Here is a 25,207-nt window from a genome sequence, read left to right on the forward strand (position 1 = left end):
TATTCTTCAGTAAAGGTTTGGATTTGTTTCAGTTGCTTTTTTGCACTTTTCTGATATTCTCTCAAGATAAAATCATTATAAACAGTTGCCCAAATATTACAATATAGCAATAGCAATAGTGCTTAGACTTATATACCGCTTCACAGTGCTTTACAGTCTTCTCTAAGGGGTTTAAAGAGTCAGCGTATTGCCTCCAACAATTTGGATCCTCATTTTACCAACCTCAGAAGGATGGAAGGCTGAGTTAACCTTGAGTCAGTCAGGATCAAATTGCTGGAAGTCAGCAAAGTTAGCCTGCAATATTGCATTCTAACTACTGCTTAGAGCAGCGGTTCTCAGCCTATGGGTCGCGACCCCATTTGGGGTCAAACGACCATTTTACGGGGGTCGCCAAACAACGCCATCCGCCATTTCCCCCCCTCGGGGTGCCGCCGCGCATGCGCATGGGGGCAGCAGCGCACATGCGCGCTGTGTCCATGTGACCGGGGGTCGCCGTATAAAAAGGTTGAGAACCACTGGCTTAGAGAGTGCTATAAGGCATGTGGAGAAAGGGTTAAGATACAAAATGTTGAAAATTATTATACCAGATCACTTCTACTCCTTTTCTAAGACAACACCACAGCTTAAACAATAACACAGGAAAAATTCTCCTATCTCCCTCACATTCTTCACAACCAAAGAATTTTTAGAATCAAGTCCACATAAAGCATGAAGTAGTTTTTATGTAAAGTATTGGGATGAGCATTAATAATGACAAAGATTTCAACTGACAGGTCTCTTGTATCCAAAATCTTGTAGATCTTTTCAGATGGATACATAATTTAGTACATAACGATACTATTTATGAAAATTTCATATAATAGTATTTTCTCATTCAGGTTTTCAAAAGCCTCTGATACGGTGGTTTTAATTTTTTTTATATCTTTGTCAGTTGATTTTATTCTTCAGGTACCTTTCTCAGGTCACTTGTGAGTGTTGCAGCACATTATCCAACAAAGTCACAAAGATTTCATAGGAATAACTTTATTTTGTGGTTATAAGATTTATTTATTTGTTTATATTTATATTTCACATTTCTGAATTACTTATCTCCCTCAAGGAGAGACTGAGCAATGTACAATAAAATATCAATATACAAAATAGTATATAAATATTAAAATGTTAAAATTAAAATTTTAAAATTAAAAATTATAAAAAAAATTAAGCAGGCAAGAATAATTAAACTGTTATATATTAATTGACAAAGGCAAAACTCCCATGGCACCAATCAACCCCATGACACAAGGCCTCAGAACCATGTTTTGATCCCTTTTATCATAAAATAGTATGAGAGCCAATGTAGTATATTTGTTAAGGCATCCGGCTAGATATCAGGAGATTGTGAGTTCTAGTCCCATCTTAGCCACAAAGCCAAAGTGACTTTGGCCAGTCACTTTCTCTCAACCTGAGGCAGTGGCAAACCACTTCAAAAAATACAAGCAAGTATTGTATAGACAGTTGTTCAAAAGCAGAAAGCAAAGAACCCCACTTGGGATATCCAATCTCATCAACTCACAGCCATAAAGGCTGTTTTTCAGTGGAAATTCTAGGAAGGATACCAGTTAAAGGAAGGACTAGAACTCACTCTTAAAAAGCTTGAGATACAAGGATTAAATCCTTGCTAATAGCTATAATGAACTTCAGTGCTGGATCAGTATTTACTATTTTGCTCAAACCCTTGGGGTTTAGATTAAAACTCTTTCATATAAAGTTTTCATATAAAAATAGCTCCTTACATACTCACTTATTTTGCATGTAAAATAATAGTATGCAAGAACAATTTCAACTTCGTGTCAAGCATTCACATTATTTTGCCACTTGCCCAAGTAGCTCATGCACCTCACGGTGAATGGTCTTTCAGAAAATACTGCTCTGAATTGTGTTTTTGTTGATCTCAGACTTGGAACAATCTCTAGCAGGTGCACATGTTTGTGTATCCATAAGGATCTACTGGAATAGATTTCAGGTAAACACTGCAGGTGTGGCTTTTGACATCATCCATCTGATATCTGAGAAGAGTGAAAATGTATTGGCAAAAAATGCAAGTCTGAAGAAAGTGTGCTTGGGCTGGCTGGCATCTGGTATCTCACATTCTTCCAAAACCTTGTAGTTGCCATTTCAGTGGTTTCTGTAAAAGTTCCCCTCCATGTGAGTATGCCATGCTTTTGCTTAAGATATCTGAGGGATTCTGGCATACTATTGAAATCTTTTATTTTGTCTAGCTGAATCAGTATAACTTTGGTTTCCTCCTGGATAAGAGCACTGTAGACTGCAAGTTCCTGTTCAGAGAACAAACTCTGCATGCCACCACAATATAAATCTGGCATTAAAATAATGATCACTCTTCTGCTTAGTTTGACCATTTTATCCACAATAGTAATGACAGCTATAAATAAAAAAAAAACCTGAATCAATATGGGCCAGGAAAGACATACATTTTAATCAGGTACCAATTAGAAAAATTGTTTAATTTTATATACATGGATAGTGTTTCTTGAATCTAAAGAAGTGAACTGAATTGAATTGAATCATCTCAATTCCTAATGACTTCATGGACACCTCTCCCAAATTTTCTTGGTAACAACATGGAAATGGTTTGCAATTGCTTTCTTCTGAAAAATATTGTCTAGTCTACACAGACAAATAAGTAATCCATTATTACCTAGTAATGCATCACATCTAACTTTCCTTGTCTGGCCAAAAATATCATAGCAGATAGAACATACAAAGAACCCAAATACAAAGACAAGGCAGATGTCTCCAAGGCTAGTCATTTCTAATGACACTTTTTCAAAATCACCCAAAGACATTAGGAGACATTTCTCCAGGTAGACATGTTGTTTAAACAATTAAGCAATAGTGTGGAAAAGAAAGGGACACAACCAGACTAGTGTCCTCTCTTAATTCTTTTATCCTTCTCCACATCATTTATTAATCTTTTTTACTACAGTATATACAATTCTAAATAATGCAATGTTGGTCTTATAAGCAATATTCCCATTTCCATTTTGGGCCTTCTGTACTAGCATTCGGCAAAGTTCTCAACAGATTGAAGATGGGAAGTTTGTCTAGCCAGATTGAATCAATCAAAGATAACTAAAGTTTTGAGAATGATACAAGAATTATCTGTGCAAATTGTCATTCTGTCTAAAGAAAATCTACCTAGAAAATCATCACTGCAGATGAATACAAAATTGGCAAACATTGCTCATAAGCTGCTAACTTTCCTGCAAATTAGGGCGAACTCATAATTTAGCTTCAATGAGGGCAAGCCATCACTTTCATGAACACAAGATACTTTTTGTGCAACAATTTAACTTCTTATTGTCCAGGTATTTTTAAATCAATGGCAAGAAAATTATAACTCCTAATTTTGTTTGTAAACTGCACTATCCCTGGGTAGTCTCACTAAAGTCAATTCTATTTTATCAAATACAGTTTTGGAAATCTATCCATTTCCACAGAACTCATTTTCCACCAATAATTATGCCCTAATCCTTGAATGTATATGAAGTTCTAATTCATTGTAACTGGAATCCTTTCTTATCCATATATTCCCCAAGGGACACAACTGTATTTGTTCTCAAAGTAGAGCATGTTTTAAACCCCAATCAGAAATGCTATAATACAAGCTCTGCCACCAGATCAACATTTCAAAGCATTTACTTATGAGTAAATAACAATTATTTACAATTTACAATTTAAGTAACAATTTACAAATTCTAAACACGGATATTAAAATTACATACCTTGCCCTGGCACATCATCCCTTCCAAGAATAAAAAGTTTATAGCCACACTGCTTTTCTAGGATTTCAGGTAATAATTTGAAGACAAAATTTTCAGTCAAATATACATAGCCTGATATATTGTGAGGATATAACACATATGCATCATAGACTTTTTCATCTGAAACTAGAAGGAAAGAGAAAAACCAACTCTAACCAAGACATTTATAGGGATAATTTATTATAGAAATTTACATTTCATGTACCTGAATTACTAGCTAAGGCAATAAATACATTTGGCTAAAAGACATAAAAAGACATCTAACTTGTGGAGATTAATATTAGATCAATGATTACAGGTATTTGGGAAGTCAATTTTGGGCTGGTTGGAATGGGTTAAGCCTGGCAATTGAAACAGCAGAATTAAAACATCAGGCCAGCAGCACTTCAAAATTTGAAACTTACTAAAGCTTCCTGAATAATCTAGTATTAACACTATCTTGGCTTAGTTTACTGGGTTGTTAGAAAGCTAATAAGTAAGAATGCTGTATGTATGTTATAACTAAAATTCTTTACAGGAAAGCCAAGACACTAATGAAAATCCAATACAGTATCGCATTTTTCAGACTACAGCTTAAACAAAGTATAACTATTCAAATAATTTTCTCCATTCCTTTCATTCCTGACATAATACTAATGTCATTTAGTGCCATTTTGGAGCACAGAAATATCTGCAATAAGTAAGTATGTAAATCATCAATATTTTATGCCTTTAAGTCAGTGTTAACTTCCAATGACTGCCTGGGCAAGTATTGCAGAGTTTACAAGGTAATATACAAAGACTATATCAGTTGATTGATATCAGTACACAGTACAATATTTTATATAAGTTTTATTTTCTTATATTTTTCTGCCCTTCCCTAACCACACAAGACAAGAGATTAGAGTGTGGAAAAGTCTAAATCTTGTCCTCTTCATTTTGTTTTGTTTTTAATTGAGAAAAAAATACATAAAATTCAAAACTATAGGTCAAAAATTCTACTTGTAAACAAAATCAGTAGATAAGACAACCAAGGAATTCCAGTTCTGTCATTCACCTTGATTTCTTTCTCTTTATTAAACTATGAATGAAATAGATAAGTTCTTTGTTTCTAAGTTCGACTCCTATAAATAAATGCAGTAAGGCTAACATTTCAATCCTTTGTTTAGTGATGTTACTAATCTCCCCAAAATTTTACACCAAAAGGGTATTGCTTTTTCACATGACCACAACTGAAAAAAAAAATGCTCCCTTTTTTTTACTCTCCAATATTTGGAAGAATAATTTTGAGATTTTATATCTCTCTCTATATATATATAAATATATATATAATAAGAAAATAAGAATAAGAAATCTTTTATATATGTGTAATAAGAAGATATAGATAGATAGATAGATAGACAGACAGACAGACAGACAGACAGACAGACAGACAGATAACCTTTATTGTCATTTTTACTATGGGCACATTGGCACACATTAAAAATGAAATTTAGTTGCTTGCTCTCAAAAGTGTACACATACATAACACACATTTACAACATATATATAAGCTTTCACCCTTACATATAAATAACATATACCGTAAATATTAATCATTGTGTCATGGTTCTGGTAGATGAGACCAATTAAAAGAACTTCAAGGCAAGGAATTCTTCCTCAAATAATATTTTTATTTGGCTACAAAATAACGGCACATACAAAGGTGAACCCAAGACTAAATTCCCCTCCCCTTGGTTACAAAGTTACAAGTTGCAGTTCCCACCCCAATTAGATGTCATAAATCACATTCACCAATTAGTAAAAACCGGGGCACTCCTCCCAGCTCTCCAGCCCACCAAAATGCTATCAGTAATGACCTTGGTTCCCATACATGAAATTGTTTTGGCTAACACAGAACTATACCCCCTCCCTCCTTCTTTCTAAATATGTGGCAACCAAAAACGAAATGAAAATGGCTTCAGTTCAGGTCGTTGCAGTGTTGGCACACTGTCTATCTTGAATACATAACAGAAGTAGGCTCACTGTTCACAAATTTTATCATTTATTCAAAAACACAGGCTTTTTATATAAGACAAAAAGGCTTCTCTCCCTCAGGAACTATAGTATTTGTCTGTAACTCATAGAATGAGTTGAAGTGGCAAGGTTGCCCCCTGCTGTCTGACTAACTATTCCCAGAAGTATGGTAGAGCTTAATCCAAAGGTGCTTTTCTAAAATTGGACTTTTTTTTTTTTTTTTTGGTGTTTTTCTTCTGCAAGTTTAAGGTTCCAGAATGTGTCCAGAATGTAAACTTCAAAGCATCAGGATGTGTCCAGAATGTAAACTTTAAAGTTCAGGTTCTGGACAGAGAACTGATTTGAAAGAGGAGTCAAAGAGACCATCTATGTTAAAACAGACCTCCCAACAGAGGGGGAGGGATATAATACCACCTATCTCCTATTTATAAAACAGTTCTTTCAGCAGTGCCAAGAAGATTCCATACCTATTTGCACTCTGACTCAGGTGATTCCAAGGATATAGATGAATCCCCAAGTGGCCTCAATGACTTGGATGAGAAATGTATCAAGAAAAAACCCAAGAAAGTCCAAGTGCCTTTTGGAAAAGTAATTTTGGGACAACCATGATCTGGATGATTTAGAATCTCCACAGACACTCAAGAGATTAAATTCCACAAGATTTATAATCAACAATTCAATATTGGAACACTTAAGGGAACCCACAATTCTTAATTCATCAATGCAATCACAAACATTAAAGTTACAAAAGTATGTTCTTTGTATTAACAAAAAGTTGTAATCTAGTCACTTGGAGCAGAAATGGTAGGGCAAAAAGTCAAAGAAAAGTTGCAAACTGTTTAGAAAGCATCAAAACCTTTATTCTTTATCACAGGGCATCAAATGAGTGAAGCTGAACTTACTTCCTTTCCTGAGATGTTGGCAAGAATCCCGGTACCAAAGGACAATGTCAACTTTGAAAAATTTGTAAGTAAGCAGTGATGCTACTATAATAAACAATGCTGAAATCAATCCTCCGATCACATAATACTGAGTGTTTGGAGCTGTATTGGCAAAGAAAAAAGAAAGAAAGGAAAGGAAAACAACAGGGAACATTCTTACCACAGTAAGTCCCATAAGATGTTTATAAGATGAGCAATTTATACAATTTCTACTTTACTTTCATTTTTCTAAGCAAATTCTCATAAAATATTTTATTCTTTTGAAAAGAGGCTTCTGATGTCTGAAAGATTATCCAAGTAACACCTTTTATTTCCAAATAAAGATGATTAAGCTGATGATGCTTGGCATTACTTTTCATCATAGCTTTTAAAGTTTATTTATTCTTGTAAATGATAGGTCATTCAGTCTCAAAAATATTTATATATGATACAAAAATAAAATAACAAAGCATAATAATACTACAAAGTCAATAGCAAAATAAACTTTTCAGTCCATTAGCAGTTGTATCAATTGCTTTCTATAGGAAGGAAACCCCTGATACCATCAAACTCCAAAAAGCTTTCTAGGTTGATATTGATCTGATCTTAGATGGAGCATTGGTTCAAAAAGGCATATGCGCCATCTTCTTCATTTAATCTTTCCTCTGGATGTTTTCATGGGCATTATCTTCTTACAGAAGAGAAGCCAACTGAATATCACTTGTGGAAAGCACTAGCAATAACCTCTAGCAACGTTATCCAACTCTGACTTACCTGGCCTTCCTAACGAACCCCAAGTATTTCTAGATAAAACAAGTGTCAACACTTCCTTTTTTTTTTTTTTTTTTGAGATAGTGACATTTTTCTCCATTAGGCTATGGAATTAAGCAGAGCTTTACAAGATGAAAATACCTCTGCAAACAATGTTTTTTTTATTTATACACAATTCAGTATCCATAATGTAATAAAATATGATGTATTATTTTAACTGGTTATGTGGCTATCATTTGCAAACATCCCCCTCCCTTACCATTTGGGTTCAATGACTGTTTCTAGATTAGAATAAGTACAAGTTTACTGCGACCATCCCAGAGTACTATCTAATATTATGTGAAACTTCGGAATCTCAGCCTCATCGAAAAGAAATGTGTTTATAACAGAGTACATAAAAATTCTTATAGATATTTGTTTGTCTTTATAACCAAGCAAAGCACCTTTTCTTTCTATTATGTAAACATACTTTTAGGTAGATAAAAAATATACAGACCTATAGACTTATACATAAAGCTACCTGGATAGTTTAGCATTACATATGCTACTTGTGTCACATGTTTAGACCATACTTCACATAAATATTTTCCATAATCTCTGTATTTCACTTTGGAAATGTTTAACTTTGCTTCTATTATTCGTTTTCCAGAAAGAACCCTAACAACACCAAAATATAAACAGAAAAAGAAAAGAAGAAAAAAATTAAGGAAAATTATTTTGATTTATATGAAATTGGGTCATGCTTAGCTTCTTAATTTAAATAAATTAATTAAGTTAAATGTATTCAAAATAGAAATTTAGATCTTGTCATTTGCTCAGTATTAAAGCAAAGCCTCAGCTTCTGTTTCCCTCACATACAGCACCTAGTTACCAAGATTTACTGTGGCATAACAATATCCGGATAATGTAATATAAGAAAAATGAAATATTTTTCATTAAATATATCTGTATAATACTATCTATTCTTGTGCAACAGTGCACCTATTGTCTAAAACTAAATAACTTCACTTATCTAAAATTTATCTGTTTATTCTCTCTTAAGTTGGCACTGTGGACATAAAACTTCTATATGTCACTGGAAGTCAGGCAATATAAAAAATTAATAATTGTTATTTTATTATTATTACTATTAATACTTATAAAACACTTATAAGCTGAATCAGGCCTGGTACAGTTAAGAATGTGATCATAATAATATATTCTTCTTTTTTAGCACATCATTGCTGTTGCTTTTAATTTTTCTGTCTTGCCCAATTCTAATGACTGAAGGAGCCTGATTTTCTTAGGATCTAGTTCACAGGTCGGCAACCTGCAGCCCTGGAGCCGCCTGAGGCTCTTTGAGCCTTCTTCTGCGGTGCCCAGCTTCCTCTGCCATTTGCAGAGACAGAGACAGAGAGAGGCACTTGCGCTTCCCTGCTTCCCCCCTCACTCTGTGTGTGTGTAAAAAAGAGTGGCCTCATGCTGTTCCAACGAGCTGACAAGCTTATTGGGCGGGGCTCCTCCCTTTGCTGCATCTTTGCAGGAAGGACAGGAGAGAGCCAGCCCAATAATGTGTGTCAGCTTGTTGGAGAAGAGCCTGAAGCCAGCTTGCCATATGAGCAGAAGATCGGAGGGGGGGGCAGAGAGAGAAGGGGGGAAGAGAGAAAGAGAGAGAGGGAGAGAGAGAAAGGGAGAGAGAGAAAAGAGAGAGGGAGAGGAAAGAGAGAGAAAGAGAGAGAGGGACTAAAGAGAGAGATGGGGAGAGAGGGGGAGAGGAGAGAGAAAGAGAGAGACGGAGAGGAAAGAAAGAGAGCAAGAGAGAGACAGAGAGAGAGAGAGAACTCATGCACAGCAGCCTCTATTTTTTTTTAATTAAACTCTTCAATCAAGGTCCCCACTCCTTATGTGTGTGTGTGCGCGTGCACACACACAAGTTTTGCAGCTCCCAGTGTTTTCTTTTCTCTGGGCCCAAGTGGCTCTTTGAGTGTTTAAGGTTGCATACCCTGATCTAGTTTATCTGCCTTTATTTATATTTTATTTATCAAATGTATATGGGTACCCATCTCACAAGAAGTACTTTTGTACTGAGTGACTGGGTTGGGTCAAAAATACTGGAAATTCACAAAACATATGCAGATTTCAATTGAAAGAAACATACCAGATGCACAGTTTAAAAATACAATTCCAGTTAGCTTCTGGAATAAATACTCAGATCCCCAAGATAGGTAGCTCCATTTTACTATAAAATGTCTGCAAAGTACTAAGAAGTACATTTTAGGAAATCCTATTGGTGTTGTACATTGGTGCACTATTACTAAATCAACAAGCTATTGCAGCTAAATGAATTTATTTCACAATGAGGCTTGCTTCATATTTATATAGATATCTAACCCTCAGCATGGAATGAAATGTAATAATCTGAAACTCCCTAGAAAATGACATATTGTACTTACTTATCGTTTTCATCTGTGTTTAATATCTCATTATTGAATTTCCAGGTTACAATTACCATATAATCCAGAGGATCAGCTGAGACATTACAAACCAGGTCAAATCTGGAACCTGCAAATCACAAATAATGATAGTGGGTGAATAATAACATTTTACAGTTTGCCTAGGACTGTTAAAAACAGTTTATTTTTCAAATGAAGTAATTACTTACCTGGTTTTACTTCAATTGAGTTGTTATTTGGGTAAATTATATCTGGAATATTTTTCTTTGCTATTTCTAAAACAATAAAAATACTGAAAGTAACTATAAAATCTATTGCAATTCTACTTTAATTTTTAGGAATGAATTTTATTACCATAATTAGAGCTTTTAGTTACTAAAATGTTGTGCCAATACCTCATAGTTATATACCGTAATTGGAAAGCAATGATAGGATGAAAATGAAAACATGTACTTTGTTCTGAACATACTTAGATTCTTTTAATGTAAATCTAATCATTTACATCAGGGGTCTCCAACCTGTTGGCCATTGGGCTGCAGGAATGGCTGGGGAGTGTGCGCACCCCCCACACTCATGCTAGCGTCCCCGTTTACGCATGCACAGGAGTGCTAGCACCACTGCCAGCGTCACGCGGGTGCTAACGACCTGTTTGAGCATGTGCACAGGCAATAGAAGCCCATTTGTGCATACATGTGGGCACTAGCAGCCCATTTGCAGGCACTAGTGGTCCGCCACCATTGTGCGCATGCACATTTCCATGCTCGACCCTTTCCCTCCGGGCCGCCAACCAGAAAGATTGGGGAGCTCTGATTTACATGATAACTGGTAGTACTGACAATTTGCTAAAATATTGGCAATATAATATGCTGAGAAGAATCTCAACCAAATATGTAGTATATAGTATCACAGATAGCGGGAATAATGTAACAAGGCTATATTACAAATTTAGGTTGCAGATTCCACAGATTAAAAAAAATTCAATTTATTTTATAAAATAAATTCTATTCTGCGATATATCAAGATGAAAATTACATACCAAAAGTAGTTAGATTAATAGCCCGTGAAATATTATATTCTTTTCCCATATATATATGTTTAGCCCTGCATATATAAATTCCTTCATCTTCCTTAGTTACATTTTTAATGAGAAGATAGTCTCCAGAACTCCTAAATTTCCAGTCTTCATATAAATGAAAATGGCATTCCTAAAACAAATAAGCAAATATTATAAGAATAGTTAATACCAAACTAAACTCTTTTATCAAACACATACTGTATAACCAAAAAAGAAAAATTAAATCAGTCAATTCCAGATCGGCAAGCTAAAGACAATTTTTCTACAAGACTAGTGAGCTGCAAATAACAAAAAAATCATAAATGTAAATTATGAACCAAAAGATTCTTGACATTTCTCAGGATATCACATTTATAGATTGATTTGATCTGATTTGTGTGCCACCCATCTCATCTAGAGGTGACTCTGGATGGCTAAAAATCAGTAAGCATTAAAATGATAAAATAATCATAATCACATGCTACACCTCAAATATTACCTTAATTATAATGGCAGTGTAGTACAGATGCCAGTGCCAAATGCTGTGTACCAAGGGCAGTAATTATTTTATAAATATTTCATGTAACAATATTAGCTGGAAAAAAGTAATTGTAGGGAACAATAAAGATTTAGAAGTAAGGAGAAATTTTCTGATGGTGAGAACAATTAATCAATGGAGCAGCTTGTCTCCCAGAGCTGTGAGGGTTTCATCACCGTAGGTTTTCAAAAATAGACTGGATAGCCATTTGACTGGGGTGGTATAAGGCTCCTGCCTTGAACCAGGGGCTGGATTAGAAGACATCTGAGGTCCTTTTCAGCCTTATGATTCTATGTTTATATTCATCATATTCTGTTATGATGGATATAAAGGAATGTAACAGTAGAATATTTGAGATAAAGTTGGAAATGATTTACAGTATATTTACAATTCATACCAGCTTGTTCTTAGAGTGTGATTGCAGACGGAGAATAGTTAAGCCTAGCTTTTGGTATGTATCTATTAATTTGAAGACTAAAGAGACGATAGCTGAGAAAGGTAAGCAATTAGATGATGTTAACCAAAATAACTCATAGCTAAAAATGAAGTTGAATGGATATAATATTTGTTCCAAAAGGCGATAACAACCCAATAAATATTCCAAAGGAATAACAGCAACTAAAACATTAAAACTAAATCACTGATGATATTACCTATTTGTGTAATAATTCAGAGACCACCAAGAACCCCACAATAAAACAGATTTAAATTTATTTATTTATATCCCGCCTTTATTTTTAATAAAGTTGGTGAACATATCCAGCACACCTTCCTCCTTCTATTACTTATTTGAAGACACCAAATATGGAAAGATGGATAACATATGGGAGAATAAGAAGGATACTGGGAAAGAAATGAAAACTAAAGAACATGAAACATGTTTGACCAAAGAAGAAAAAGAAGTCAGTGCCTTTATATCAGCATTGCAAAGACTTGAAAGCATATTTGAGGTTCATGTTGGAACTCCTCTTAAAAACTGTTAATTGAAGCCAAGCAATCTGGCTTCTAAATAATGTTAAAGATTATTATTTTATAACAGAAATAAAGTTTGGAATTACAATCAATACAATATTGCCTGAAAAATACATCAAAGATGAAGTGTCAGTATGATAAAAAGAGGGCCAACAGATTCTTGACATGACTTGCAGACAACTTGATCATATAAAAGGTGGAGGAGAAAATTAGATAATCAGCTACAGTGGACTTAATACTTACTCATGGTGAAAAAATTATTTTGGATGTGGAAGTTGCAGGAACCTTCTGAGAGAATGTCCATGTCATCTTGGAATTTACCCTACGATATTATCATACCATAGACAGAGCAAAATGAAGGCACTCATATTAGTGTTATGAATTAAAAAAAACTTACTCCCATAGGTAGAGGGAAAACATTGGAAAGATTCCATAGATAGAAATCCTGAATTGTAAAAATTGTAAAAAATCTGAGTTGAAAAATTCTGCAATACACAATATCAGAGAAGAAAAAGGAGAGGCACCCAGTGAAAACAATGAACTATTAGATAGAAACCTCATCTGAAATATTTGTTTATATATATTTTTGTTAAATAAGGATGAGAATGTTTATAGCTATTTACAGAGCCATTATGTAAGGGTAGGATAATTTATCAAGGTTTTTTTTATTTTTTATTTTCAGCATCCAGCTAGGATAGATCTTTTTTATGTTTAATGTTAGATGTTTATCTTTAATGTTGGGTTTTTAGTACACATTTCTTGTTGTTGTTACTGTTGTATGTTTTTTGGTTTTTTTCTGTTTTGTATTTTATTCCCATTGGTAAAACATTTTATATATATATATATATATATATATATATATATATATATATATATATATATATATATATATATATATATAAAAAAAGAAAAAAGAACTAACTGAGAAGCAAAATGGTCAAGTCTTTAGAAAAACATAAGGAGAGGCTTATAACAAAAGAAAAAAATCATAGAATAATCAGTGTCTGTAAGAATGAGTCTGGAAAGCTAAAACTCAGAATGTCCTGAGGCTGCAGTGAACACCATAGTTAACAAAAAAGGTTATTTGGTTATACATGGAGTAAGAGGAAATTCAAGTAAACAGCTGATTCAAAAGTTGTAGAACATGGCAGGATAGTGATTGCAAAATGGAAAAGATAAACTGCTTAATTGTTATTTTGCTTCTGTCTTGTGGAAAAGGACTTACCTTAAACCATTGTAAAGTAAGAGGAGCATTGTCATAATTTCTGAAATTATGAAGATCTGGACAAGTCAGCTTCCCATTGTATTTTAGTGGAACTTTCTGTTCAAAAACCATTCCTTTATTAAAACACAATCCAACACTGTTCTCAAACACTATTAGAGTTTTGTTAATTCTTGTGGAATTACTGTAATAAAAATGGTATCAATACTTCAGTTATTGTTATAAAATATATACAGCCACAAAGAGAGTGATTGGCATCAAGTTATCATTTAATATTTAGGAAAAAAACAATAAAATCAATTAAGAGTTGAATACACTTCTAAAAATATGAGCAGATCTTGGGCCAAGATACATTAGAGCAGAGATTAACAACTTTTTGTACTAATACAATTTCTTATATTTAATTTTCTAGTTTCAGGAAAATATATATATATCAGGAAAAATATATAAACAAATGAATAATAAATAGAACCAATAAACTTCTATTGTTCTAAAAAAATTAGCTAGAAATAAGATTCAAATCATTCAGAAGTGATTCCTCTCATTTAAGCATGTAAACTATTAGAGAGGCATGACCTACCAAGCATTGTTTGAACTCAAACTTTACACAATTAAAGCTAAAAATTAGAATCAATAAACATGGTAAAAAATTAATTTTATATTTTCTTCTCATTATTGAATTGTCTTCAATCACATTATAAATTCTTTCCATTTTCTAAATGCTAGAAGCAATGTGATTACTACTGTAATTATAATGTTAGAGTGAGATCAAATTATGTCTTTTCTTGTCAGTGGAGTTCATGGGAAATGTTAAGGGAAATCATAGTTTTTCACTTGGCTCAATCTCTATTTTAGAATTGTTCATATGGTGTACGTCCTTGATCTCCCACAGAAAAAGTGAGATATGTAGGTAGTCCTTGACTTACGACCACAACTGAGCCCAACATTTCCATCCCCATTTTATGACCTTTCTTGTTAATGAATCACAGTTGTTAAATTAGTAACAATTTACTAATTAGTAAATTAGTATGGCATCTATAGAAGACCAACAAAATTAGGTTAATGAATCTGCCTTCCCCATTGACTTTGCTTCTCAGAAGCTCACAAAATGTAACATGATCCAGGGACATTGAGCATCATAAATACATGCCAGTTGCCAAGCAACCGAATTTTGATCACATGATCATGGGGATGCTGCAACAGTCATAACTGTGAAAAATGGTCCTAAGTCAATATTTTCTGTGCCATTGTAACTTTGAATGGTCACTAAATGAACTATTGTAAATTGCGCACTACCTGTAAATGCAATGAATAAATAAATGAATAAATAAAGCGACTTACTAAGTGCACTGATATATTCCAGAATCTTCTAGTTTTGCAGGATAAAACCAAAGCAAGTTTGCTTGCTGATAAACCCGGGAGCAGTTATCTGTACTTATGGGTGCCTCAATATCATTTCTATACCAAGTCACAACATGGTTAGATTGGCTACCTTGTAGACAAGAGACAGTTCCTGGCTCTCCTTTAGGGAAAGAACTAATAAGATTCTCACCTAACAAATAAATAAATATACATTACTATTTGTACAACTATAAATATACATTAGTATTTGTATAATAGTGATTACAATAGTATAATTGCTATCTGGGTAGATTATCTATTTGAAATGTGTAAGCAGATCTACAATTATGGCATATATTTCTCGAATGTTCAAGCAGGTTTGAGTTATTCATTACTATAAAGGGAATATTTTGTTTACCAAAATTAAGCTACACAATTATACAAGTAACACTTTTTAAAGAACAATCACTGAATTGCTATGCAACATTCTCTTCTACTGTTTCTTGCATAATTTCATAATTTCAAATATTTCTAGAATGTATGATATGAATATTTAGCCTTATTTAACTCATATTATTCATTTGTCTAACTTAATACTAAAATTTAAAGCAAACATCTGTTCAAACTCAGAACGCTGAGATTATCTCTTCATAAGCATAAGCATGAAGTAGAAGCGTTCTGCAAAGATTAGTTAGCACTGGAATTGTAATACAGTATATAATACATATTAGGATAAGAAATAATTTATAATAATGCCATAGAAATATATTGCAGAATAATGCATAAAATCATATTACGGTAATAATAAAGAAAAGCCCAAATATGGGCAATCATATTTATCATGTACCAAACTGAGTCAGTAGGGAAATGTTCTAGGTTTTTAAAACAGCTGTATTCAAAGCATAAAAAAATCCCCTTAATGAAAGGTGGGATTATTGGAATTGAAGATGCAGTGGAAGATTTGACCAGAATATGACTACAGTATGGCATCTATAGAAGACCAACAAAATTAGAGAAATCTGGATAACAATTGTCGTGGGACAATGATTCTCTGTACTGGGTGAGAATGAGAAAGCAACTATGTAGAACTTGATTTCATATAAGCCTGTGGATTTGAATCACTGTATTTGATTACAAGGAAGAGTATATATAACCTTTTTCCTACCTTCATTTTCCATGAAGCAGCAGGAAAAAGATTATTTAGGTAGTGGAAAGAAATTAGGAGTGGCCTGTAATGATCTTATTCTCTAGAGCAGGGGTCCCCACCCCCCGGTCCACGGACCAGTACTGGGCCACGGCATGCCAGCAACCAGTCCGCACAAACAAGCAAAGCCCCATCCGCGAGATGCAGGCAGCACACAAAACCACGCACCCTCCGGTCCGCGGAAAAACCTCTCTCCATGGAACCAGTCCCTGGTGCCCAAAAGGTTGGGGATCTCTGCTTTAGAGTAGGCACGCACACCATCGCCCTAGTCCTAGGCCTTCAGCTGGGTTTTATAAAACCTTTTTGCTTTAGGCCTCTGCCGCTATGTGCAAAAAAAAAAAAAAGGTTCAATAAATCAATCAATTTCAACTTCTTGCGGGGAAAAAAAAGATCTTGCAAAGTTAGAATTGATTGATGGAACTTTTTAGTCCCACCCAGTCTTCCGTTACCACTGCAGCCATGCCCACCCAATTGGCCATGCCCACCCAATGGGCCACACCCAGCCAATGGGCCACACCCACCCGGCACTCGACGATGCATAAGTGGGTTTTGGGTTGCAGTTTGGGCACTCAGTCTCTAAAAGGTTTGCCATCACTGGTATAGGGTAAGGGTTGCCAACCCTGGTCCATGGACCAGTACTGGGCTACTTCCTTACCACCTGTTTCATTAGTGCACTTGGTATGGCACTCACTATTAAAAGCTTGATTTTGCTTGACAGCAAGGTTGATAATCTTATCTGCACACACATCTATGTTACATGCACTGATAACTCTATTAGTTTTAGATTGACGGTGACAGGAATGTTCTATATCTGCTCAGGCAGAAAGGTTGGACTAGAAGACCTCCAAGGTGTCTTCCAACTATTATTATTATTATTATTATTATTATTATTATTATTATTATTATTATTATTATTATTATTCTCAATCATCGCACAGTCAGCCAGATGTTCAGACTGGATTTGGCATTTTGTCTACCTATCGAGTCCTTACCCAGGACCTGGGATAGGCAGATGTGGATGTTTGATGGTATTACAGGTATTATTATTATTATTATTATTATTATTATTATTATTATTATTATTATTATTATTATTATTATTATTATTATATAGGACATTCCTGTCACTGGCAATCTAAAACTAATAGAGTTATCAGTGCAAGCAAAATCAAGCTTTTAATAGTGAGTGCCATACCAAGTGCACTAATGAAACAGGTGGTAAGGAAGTAGGGAAACTCAGACACCACACATGTTATGTAGAAAGTAAACACCAATAAACAGAGTGAATTACAAATTCAGGTAAATGAGGGCAGATATGATATTGTTACAATTACGGAAACTTGGTGGAATAAAACCCACAAATGGAACATACAGCTAGAGGGATTTAAATTATTTAAAAGAAACAGACCAAATAAAAGAGGATGTGGAGTTGCATTATATAAAAGAAACAACTACATCTCTACAGAAAGAGAACACAACAATGATAAAAACTGTATTGAATGTATTTGGGTCAATATAAAAGGGGGAAAATGATATTGCCATAGGTGTATACTATAGGCCACCCAATGAAACAGAGGAAATAGTTGAAGTTTTTGCTAGTCTGTTCTTCATATGTTGTAGCCTCCAGTCCCCTAATCAAGTGCTCTTCTCTGCATTTTTTCTAGAGTCTCAATATCTTTTTTATAATGTGGAGACCAAAATTGGTTGCAGTATTCTAGGTGTGGTCTTACTAAGGCTTTATAGAGTAGTATTAGTACCTCACGTGATCTTGATTGAATCCTCCTGTTAATGCAACTTAGGATTCCATTGGCTTTTTTGGCTGCCACCACACACTGTTGACTTATATTTAATTGATTGTCCACTAAGACTCTAAGATCCCTCTCACAGTTACTGCTATTAAGTCTGGTTTCACCCAATCTATATGTATATGTTTGGTTTTTCTTGCCTAAGCGTAAGACTTTACTTTTCTCCACATTGAATTTCATTTTGTTATATAGGCCCCAATATTCAAGTCTGTCAAGATCCATCTGGATCTTGAGCCTATCATCTAGGTTGTTGGCTATTCCTGGCATCTTTGTATCATCTGCAAATTTGATAAGTTCCCCTTTTATTCACTCATCTAAGTTGTTTATGAAGATGTTGAAGAGTACTGGGCCTAGGACAGAACCTTGTAGTATCCCACTGCTTACCTTCCTCTGTGTAGAATTAGTACCATTAAGGACTACTCATTGAATATGCTATGTTAACCAGTTAAAAATCCATCTGATGGTGATACTGTCTATCCCACTTTTTTTAGCTTTCCAAGAAGTAGGTTGTGGTCTACTTTGTCAAATGCCTTGCTGACGTCCAAATATATTCTGTCCACAGCATTTCGCTGGTCTACTAATTTAGTTACTTGGTCAAAAAATGAAATAAGATTGGTTTGGCATGATATGTTTTTAACAAACCCCTGCTGGCTTCTGGTTATAACGTTGTTTCTAGATGTTTGCAGATCTGTTTTTTTATTATCTTTTCCAGAATCTTCCCAGGTATTGATGTTAGGCTGATTGGTCTGTAGTTTCCTGGGTCTATTTTTTTTCTTTTTTTGAAGATGGGAAGGAGCGTTGGCTTACCTGAACGCCTTTTCTCAGCATGATGAAGAAGAATCCACCAATGGGTTATCATAGTCCTACTGCCCAATCAGACCAAGTTGTCAAGTTGTCACGCCTCCTCATTATCTGGGGACCTCCCAGTTTTCATCGACGGGCGAAGCCATTGACAACAGTACGACGTGATGACTCTCAAGCAGGTAGTAACGACAACTAACAGAACAACCATCCCACCCGGACCTGACTGACTTCTACTTAGGGAGGGCGTGGATTCTTCTTCATCATGCTGAGAAAAGGCGTTCAGGTAAGCCAACGCTCCTTCTCCAGCATGATTAAGAAGAATCCACCAATGGGACGTACCAAAGCTTCTCGAGTCCCTAAGGGTGGGAGTCAGTAGGGGCCGGGCCCCCAGATGGTGTGACTACTTGTTGTAGGATACGTCTACCAAAGGCGGCCTCAGCTGAAGCAAACTTGTCTAAACGGTAATGTCTAATGAATGGAGATGGCGACGACCATGTCGCCGCCCTGCATATGTCCTCAATGGACGCCTGTGTTGCCCACGCCGCAGTTGTAGCAGCACTGCGGGTAGAGTGAGCCGTCACATGAGGAGGAACTGGTAAGGCCAGGGAAACATAAGCGCTTGAAATACAGGCCCTTATCCACCTCCCTATGGTGGAAGCTGAAACCTTTTGCCCCATAGACGAAGGCTGAAAGGACACAAATAGAGTTTCTGACTTACGGAAGGGCTTAGTGCGCTTGATATAACATCGCAAGGCCCTCCTTACGTCCAAAGTGTGCCAGCGTTGTTCCAATTCATGTGACGGGTGAGGGCAAAAATTTGGGAGGATAACCTCCTGTGCCTTATGGAAAACCGTGTTAACCTTTGGAATAAATGAAGGGTCAAGCCTGAGAACTACCCTATCCTCGTGGAATGTGCATAGGTCTTTTCTAACCGAGAAGGCCGCTAACTCTGAAATGCGCCTGGCCGAGGTAATGGCAATGAGAAAGGAGACCTTGAATGACAAATGTCGTAATGAGCACATTTTGAGTGGTTCAAAAGGAGAAGATGTTAGAGCTTGAAGCACTCGGGGTAGGTTCCAGGAGGGATACCTGTGAATAACAGGCGGTCTGGTATTCGAGACCCCTTTAAGAAAAGCCCGAATGGCTGGATGTCTTGATAAGGAGTTCGAGGAGTCCCATGACAAAATTGAGGACAGGGCTGCTAACTGTCTGCGCAAAGTGTTGGGTGCCAACCTCTTGTTGACACCCTCCATTAAATATTCCAGGACCCTGGGAATCGTCACCTGTGATAGACTTATGTGTTCCTTATCACACCATTGACCGAAATGCTTCCACGTATGGTCATAAAGCCAGTTCGTTGCCAGTCTCCTGGCCGCCTGTATCATAGCAATCACCTCCGCTGAGTAAGATTCCCTGGTTAGGGCGCGGCGTTCAAGTGCCAGGCGGTCAGTTGAAGCCATTGTGGATCTGGATGTTGTAGATCTCCCTGTATCAGCCTTATTTGGCTGTCAGGAATCCTCCATGGAGCTGAAAATGAAAGACTCTCCAGATCCGCGAACCATGGTCTCCTGGGCCAGTAAGGGGCGATGAAGATCACCTCCGCTTGTTCCTCCAGGAGCTTCCTGATCGCTGCAGGAAGTAGAGGCAATGGGGGGAAGGCATACAATAGGCCTTGTGGCCATCTGCTGTGAAGTGCATCCGTTCCCTCTGCTCCCCGAGAAGGGAACCGGGAAAGGAATCTGGGAAGCTGAGCGTTCTCCGGGGTGGCAAACAGGTCCATGATCGGACTGCCGAATTTGGCTGATATCTCCCTGAAGATATCTGGATGAAGCATCCACTCCGAATGATCTATTGTCGACCTGCTGAGGAAATCTGCCTGTCGATTTGCCTCCCCTGAAATGTGTTCGGCTCTGATGGAGAGCAGGTGTTTCTCTGCCCAGGTGCCCAATGCTCGGGCTTCTGTCATGAGGGATTTTGACCGTGTGCCCCCCTGCCGGTTCACGTGGGCCTTTGCAGCCACGTTGTCTGTTTGAATCAGTACATGCTGGCCCCTGACTTCTGTGTGGAATTTTTGAAGAGCTAGATAAATCGCTCTGAGCTCCAACCAATTCATGTTGTGTTTGAGATCTGCTTGCGACCACCGACCCTGAGCTATCCGGGATTGGAGGTGAGCCCCCCAGCCGAAGAGACTGGCGTCTGTGGTCACCTGAAGGCGGTTGGGTTCTTTGAACAGGGTCCCTTTGCTGACGGCCGATGAAGTCCACCAGCCAAGGGAAACCCATACTTGACGCGGAACCCGAACCCGTCTGTTGGACGTACTGGTATGCTGTCTTTGGTATGGGAGAAGAAACCACTGAAGCTCCCGGGTATGTAGCCGAGCCCACGGCACGATTGCTATACATGAGATCTGTTTGCTAATGCCACGGTTCTGTCCCTGCGTACCTTGCGAGCCAAGTCCCTGATGCTCCTGCGTCTCTCCTCTGACAGGTACACATGACATGATTCCGTGTCTATTACTGCTCCCAGGTGAAGCAGACGGGTAGATGGATTCATCTGGCTCTTTTTGAAGTTGATCAGGAAGCCATGGGCCTGAAGAGTCTGTATAGTGAGGGTCAAATCCGAATGGGCGGCTGAGACTGACGGGGACTGGATCAGGATATCGTCCAGGTAGCACTGGACCCTGACTGGACCAGCCGCAAGTGAGCCGCCAACACTGCCAGGATTTTGGTGAAGACCCTGGGGGCTGAAGAGAGGCAGAAAGGAAGGGCTCTGTACTGAAAATGGCGGTTAAGATAGCAGAATCTTAAGTACCTGCGATCAGCTGGGAGAATAGGGATGTGGAGATATGCCTCCTTCAGATCTATGGATGTTAACAAATCTCCCCGCCTGATACTGGTTAGGATGGAGTGCAATGTTTGCATTTTGAACCGTTTGTAATGAAGGTGAAGATTCAATCCCTTGAGATCGAGGATTGCCCTCCATCCCCCCGAAGACTTTGGGACTACAAACAGGATTGAGTAATATCCCTGCCCTGCCTGGCTTGGGGGAACCTCCTCTATCACCTTGATGGCTAGAAGATGCTGTATAGCATCCTCCATGAGTCCCCTCTTTACTGGGTTTCTCATGGCTGGGCAAGACACAAAGTGATTGAAAGGAATGGATTTGAACTCCAGGGACAGGCCTTCCCTTATGGTACGCAATACCTAGGAGTCTGTGGTCGTGTTTTCCCACTGGCGAGTAAAGTGAGTGAGCCTGCCGCCAATGGGGGGATTTCCCTCGGAGTCATTTGCCTCGGCGGAAGGACCGACCCCCTCGGCCACGAAAGGAATTTTTGAGTTGTGGCTGGTACCTGGACCTGTCTCTATAACCTGTCCTGTCCAGTGAACGCTCCTGTTCGGGAGCGACCGGTCGGTACGGTTGTGCCGACTCTGTTGCTGTCCCTGCCCGAAAGGGCTGCTGGCGACTGTAAGGGGTGAACCGTCTTGTGGACCTCTTTGCCACGTGGGAGATCACCTTTTGCTTCTGTTTATTTTCAACTAAGTACGGTGTTAGTGCATCCCCAAATAATTTGCCACCTTTGAAAGGGGCTGTGGCCGCGCGCCACTTATGCTTACTTTCGGCCCTCCAATTTTTTAGCCACAGGAGTCTCCTAGCTACCACGTTGGAAGCCATAGCCCGGGCTGAATGTTTGGCTGAATATAGAGAGGCATTGGCCATATATTCGGATGTGGCAAGTATTTTTGTTAGATCCTGATGCATTCTAGTTTCCTCAAGTGGGATTCTATCCTGCAGCTGATGCAGCCAGGTGATAGAGATTCTTGCAAAGAAGGAAGTGGCCGTCGCTGCCTTCACAGCCCAGGCAGATGCCAAGTGCGCTTTGCGTAAGGCCATTTCAGATTTTTTTTTTCTTCTGCCTTAAGGGCATCGGATACATCAGCTGGAAGGCTGGCAGTGGAGAAAAGCGGTGCCAGCGATTCATCCACTTTTGGGACCTCTAGTAGGTCTCCGAATGCCTTAGGCATGTCTACCATTTTGCGCTCAGACGCGTTTTGAGATGGCTGGGCTGCTGGTGATTCCCACTGATCCTGCACATTTTGGAAGAACAGCTGTGGACAAGGGATATGGAGGTGCGTGTCTACAGGCACAGCAAACAAAGGATTGGTTTCCTGATCGGAGGAAGGCTGAGGGGTTGGTACCGACTGAGGGGAAAGCTTACTTGCCTCGCACGCTCTGCGTAACAAAGCCGGAAATAGCGAAGCATTAAAAAGCTCCGCCATGGGTTGGGATTCGTAAGATGGTTCCTCGCAATCCGACCAACCATCCTTGCCTCCCCTGTAATCTGAAACATCCGGGTCCGAATCAGGGGATTGGGAGGGAGAGACCATACCTGACTGATCCAGTGGAGGCCTCACGGCAGTTGTTGGTGCCTAAGAAGAGGATGGTCCTGGAACGGAGGGGGCTTGTTGATGACTCGCTGATGCCATAGCTTGGCACACTGCCTGTGATATCCACATTTGGAGCTGGTCGGAGACGGACTGCTCTAGCGGAAGCCTTAACCCTGCAGCAGGTGGTGTGCTGGCAGCAGTGGGTGCTGCAGATGAACCTGGCAAGGCAAAGTTCTCCCCAAACACGGGTGGGCCTACCTGACCAAGAGTCCGAGTTGGGACCTGTTGATACCCCGTCTCCGGCGACCATACTCTGGATGTGGATGGTTGAGGCTGTCCCCTGTCCGGTGGTATGGAGGTTGGCAATGTGAGACCTCCTTCAGCAGACGAGCGTTGGGCCCGGGAGAATTGCTTCTCCAGAACTCTGTGGGTGCGTTCAGCCAGTTTGTCGCTCGCCGTGCCAGCTTTCCTGCCGTGCTTAGACTTGGATCTCGCCTTACCTGATGGAGGCTCGGGTGTCGGCTCAGTTGAGGCGGGAATGACGTCCATGTCCAAGGAACGTCCAAGGTCTGCCATTTCCATCGAAATCAACCCAAGGTTGCCTTTGGCCTGATTCGTTCTGCAAGGGACGTCAGAGGCCCCCGCGGGGGACTGACCTACGTGGATTGGGTGGAGAAGAATCACACGTGTCCCAGTAGTGGCGATGGTCAGGATGCTGGAACAGCCACCAGATGCAGAAGGGCAGACAGGCAATATGGCGACCAGGCTGAAGAACCAGAGCTGCTGTTGGTACCACACTCTTGCTCACAGGTGCATGGATCAGGAGATGGCTGAAACTGAGACTAGATGAAGGAGCCAGCAATTTTGTTAATCAATCTAGTTTAATACAATTAACATTTGTAGTTCACCCCTGTTATTGCATTCAATTTAGATTTATTTATTTATTATTTATTTATTTTATTTTATTTATTTATTTTATTATTATTATTTTTAATTCAAAATGGCGACTGCCAGGGGGAATGAGCCTCCAAATGGCAGGCTCTGTGAACGTTCCCTTGGAGGGAATACCAGGAGGGAGGGGGGTAAAGAAGGGGGGGTGTGAGGGATTAATGCTGCACTGCAAGGGGCCAGTGACTGCCACAAACGAAGCTAATTGGAATCTGCTTTGGCCCGAGAAGCAGGGATTTGTGCCTAATAGCCGTTAGGTGCAAAAAGCTTTACTGCTGCCCCACGAGGCTCCTAATGCTTCCACAGTGGCTTTAGATGATTGTAAGGCCACTGTTGGGCTTTCCTTTGTTGCAGCAGTAAAAAAGGTGTTTAGAAGTGAGATTAGGCCTTTTGAAATTCAAATGGCTGCTGCTAAGAGTCCCTAGCCGAGCCCGGCTAGGGAGAAGCCACGAGGCTGCAAAACTGAAAGCAGCAAGGAAAGGAACCAAGCACGTGAAACTGAGATCTTTTTTTTTTTTTAACAACACCTTTGAAATGCGTATGGATTAAACCTCCCCCCCCCCCACTGCGTAGGGTGAGGTTTGTTTGCTGATTCAGCAGGATACTGAATCTGGGGAAGTGAAAAATCCACCCCCCCTTTCCTTAGAAAGTTTTAACCTAACCCTGAGGAGGGGAATGCAGCAAATCCTTACAGAGGGGAAAACAAACTCTCAACTAAGCTGCTAAACTCTTTTAAAGAATCCACCAATGAGTAAATTTTCTATCAGACCTGCTCCAACGTAGAGAGAGTCAAGAAATCACGTCTGTAATGGGCGAAGACCAAGAAGAAAACTGGGAGGTCCCCAGATAATGAGGAGGCGTGACAACTTGACAACTTGGTCTGATTGGGCAGTAGGACTATGATAACCCATTGGTGTATTCTTCTTAATCATGCTGGAGAACCACATCAGCTCTTTTCCAATCCTTTGGCAGTTGCTCAATGTTCCAGG

At 38.5% G+C, this 25,207-nt stretch overlaps 1 protein-coding gene and 1 long non-coding RNA gene across 6 annotated transcripts in view; one reads left to right on the plus strand and one right to left on the minus strand.

Annotated features, from left to right (window-relative positions):
* Nucleotides 1-1,032: 1,032 nt before the first annotated feature.
* Nucleotides 1,033-25,207, minus strand: part of LOC120313650 (interleukin-1 receptor type 1-like) — a 36,844-nt gene continuing 12,669 nt past the window's right edge. For 4 of the 5 annotated variants that reach the window (XM_039355750.1, XM_039355751.1, XM_039355749.1 and 1 more), the window contains 9 exons: nucleotides 15,073-15,283; nucleotides 13,735-13,915; nucleotides 10,982-11,150; nucleotides 10,155-10,220; nucleotides 9,946-10,054; nucleotides 8,010-8,170; nucleotides 6,725-6,865; nucleotides 3,789-3,953; nucleotides 1,033-2,425 (listed from right to left, as the gene is read on the minus strand). In XM_039355750.1, coding sequence (XP_039211684.1) covers nucleotides 2,034-2,425; nucleotides 3,789-3,953; nucleotides 6,725-6,865; nucleotides 8,010-8,170; nucleotides 9,946-10,054; nucleotides 10,155-10,220; nucleotides 10,982-11,150; nucleotides 13,735-13,915; nucleotides 15,073-15,283 — 1,595 coding nt within the window. In that variant the 3' untranslated portion in view covers nucleotides 1,033-2,033. The remainder of the gene's footprint in view (nucleotides 2,426-3,788; nucleotides 3,954-6,724; nucleotides 6,866-8,009; nucleotides 8,171-9,945; nucleotides 10,055-10,154; nucleotides 10,221-10,981; nucleotides 11,151-13,734; nucleotides 13,916-15,072; nucleotides 15,284-25,207) is intronic. The other variant, XM_039355752.1, reaches the window with a different exon arrangement.
* Nucleotides 6,670-12,744, plus strand: LOC120313654. Its single transcript, XR_005558209.1, has 3 exons — nucleotides 6,670-6,788; nucleotides 9,991-10,076; nucleotides 12,284-12,744. It is a non-coding gene; the product is annotated as an uncharacterized LOC120313654 (long non-coding RNA).

This window comes from Crotalus tigris, unplaced genomic scaffold, assembly GCF_016545835.1.
Source record: "Crotalus tigris isolate CLP2741 ecotype Arizona unplaced genomic scaffold, ASM1654583v1 scf7180000018759.1681925, whole genome shotgun sequence".
NCBI classification, from domain to species: domain Eukaryota; kingdom Metazoa; phylum Chordata; class Lepidosauria; order Squamata; family Viperidae; genus Crotalus; species Crotalus tigris.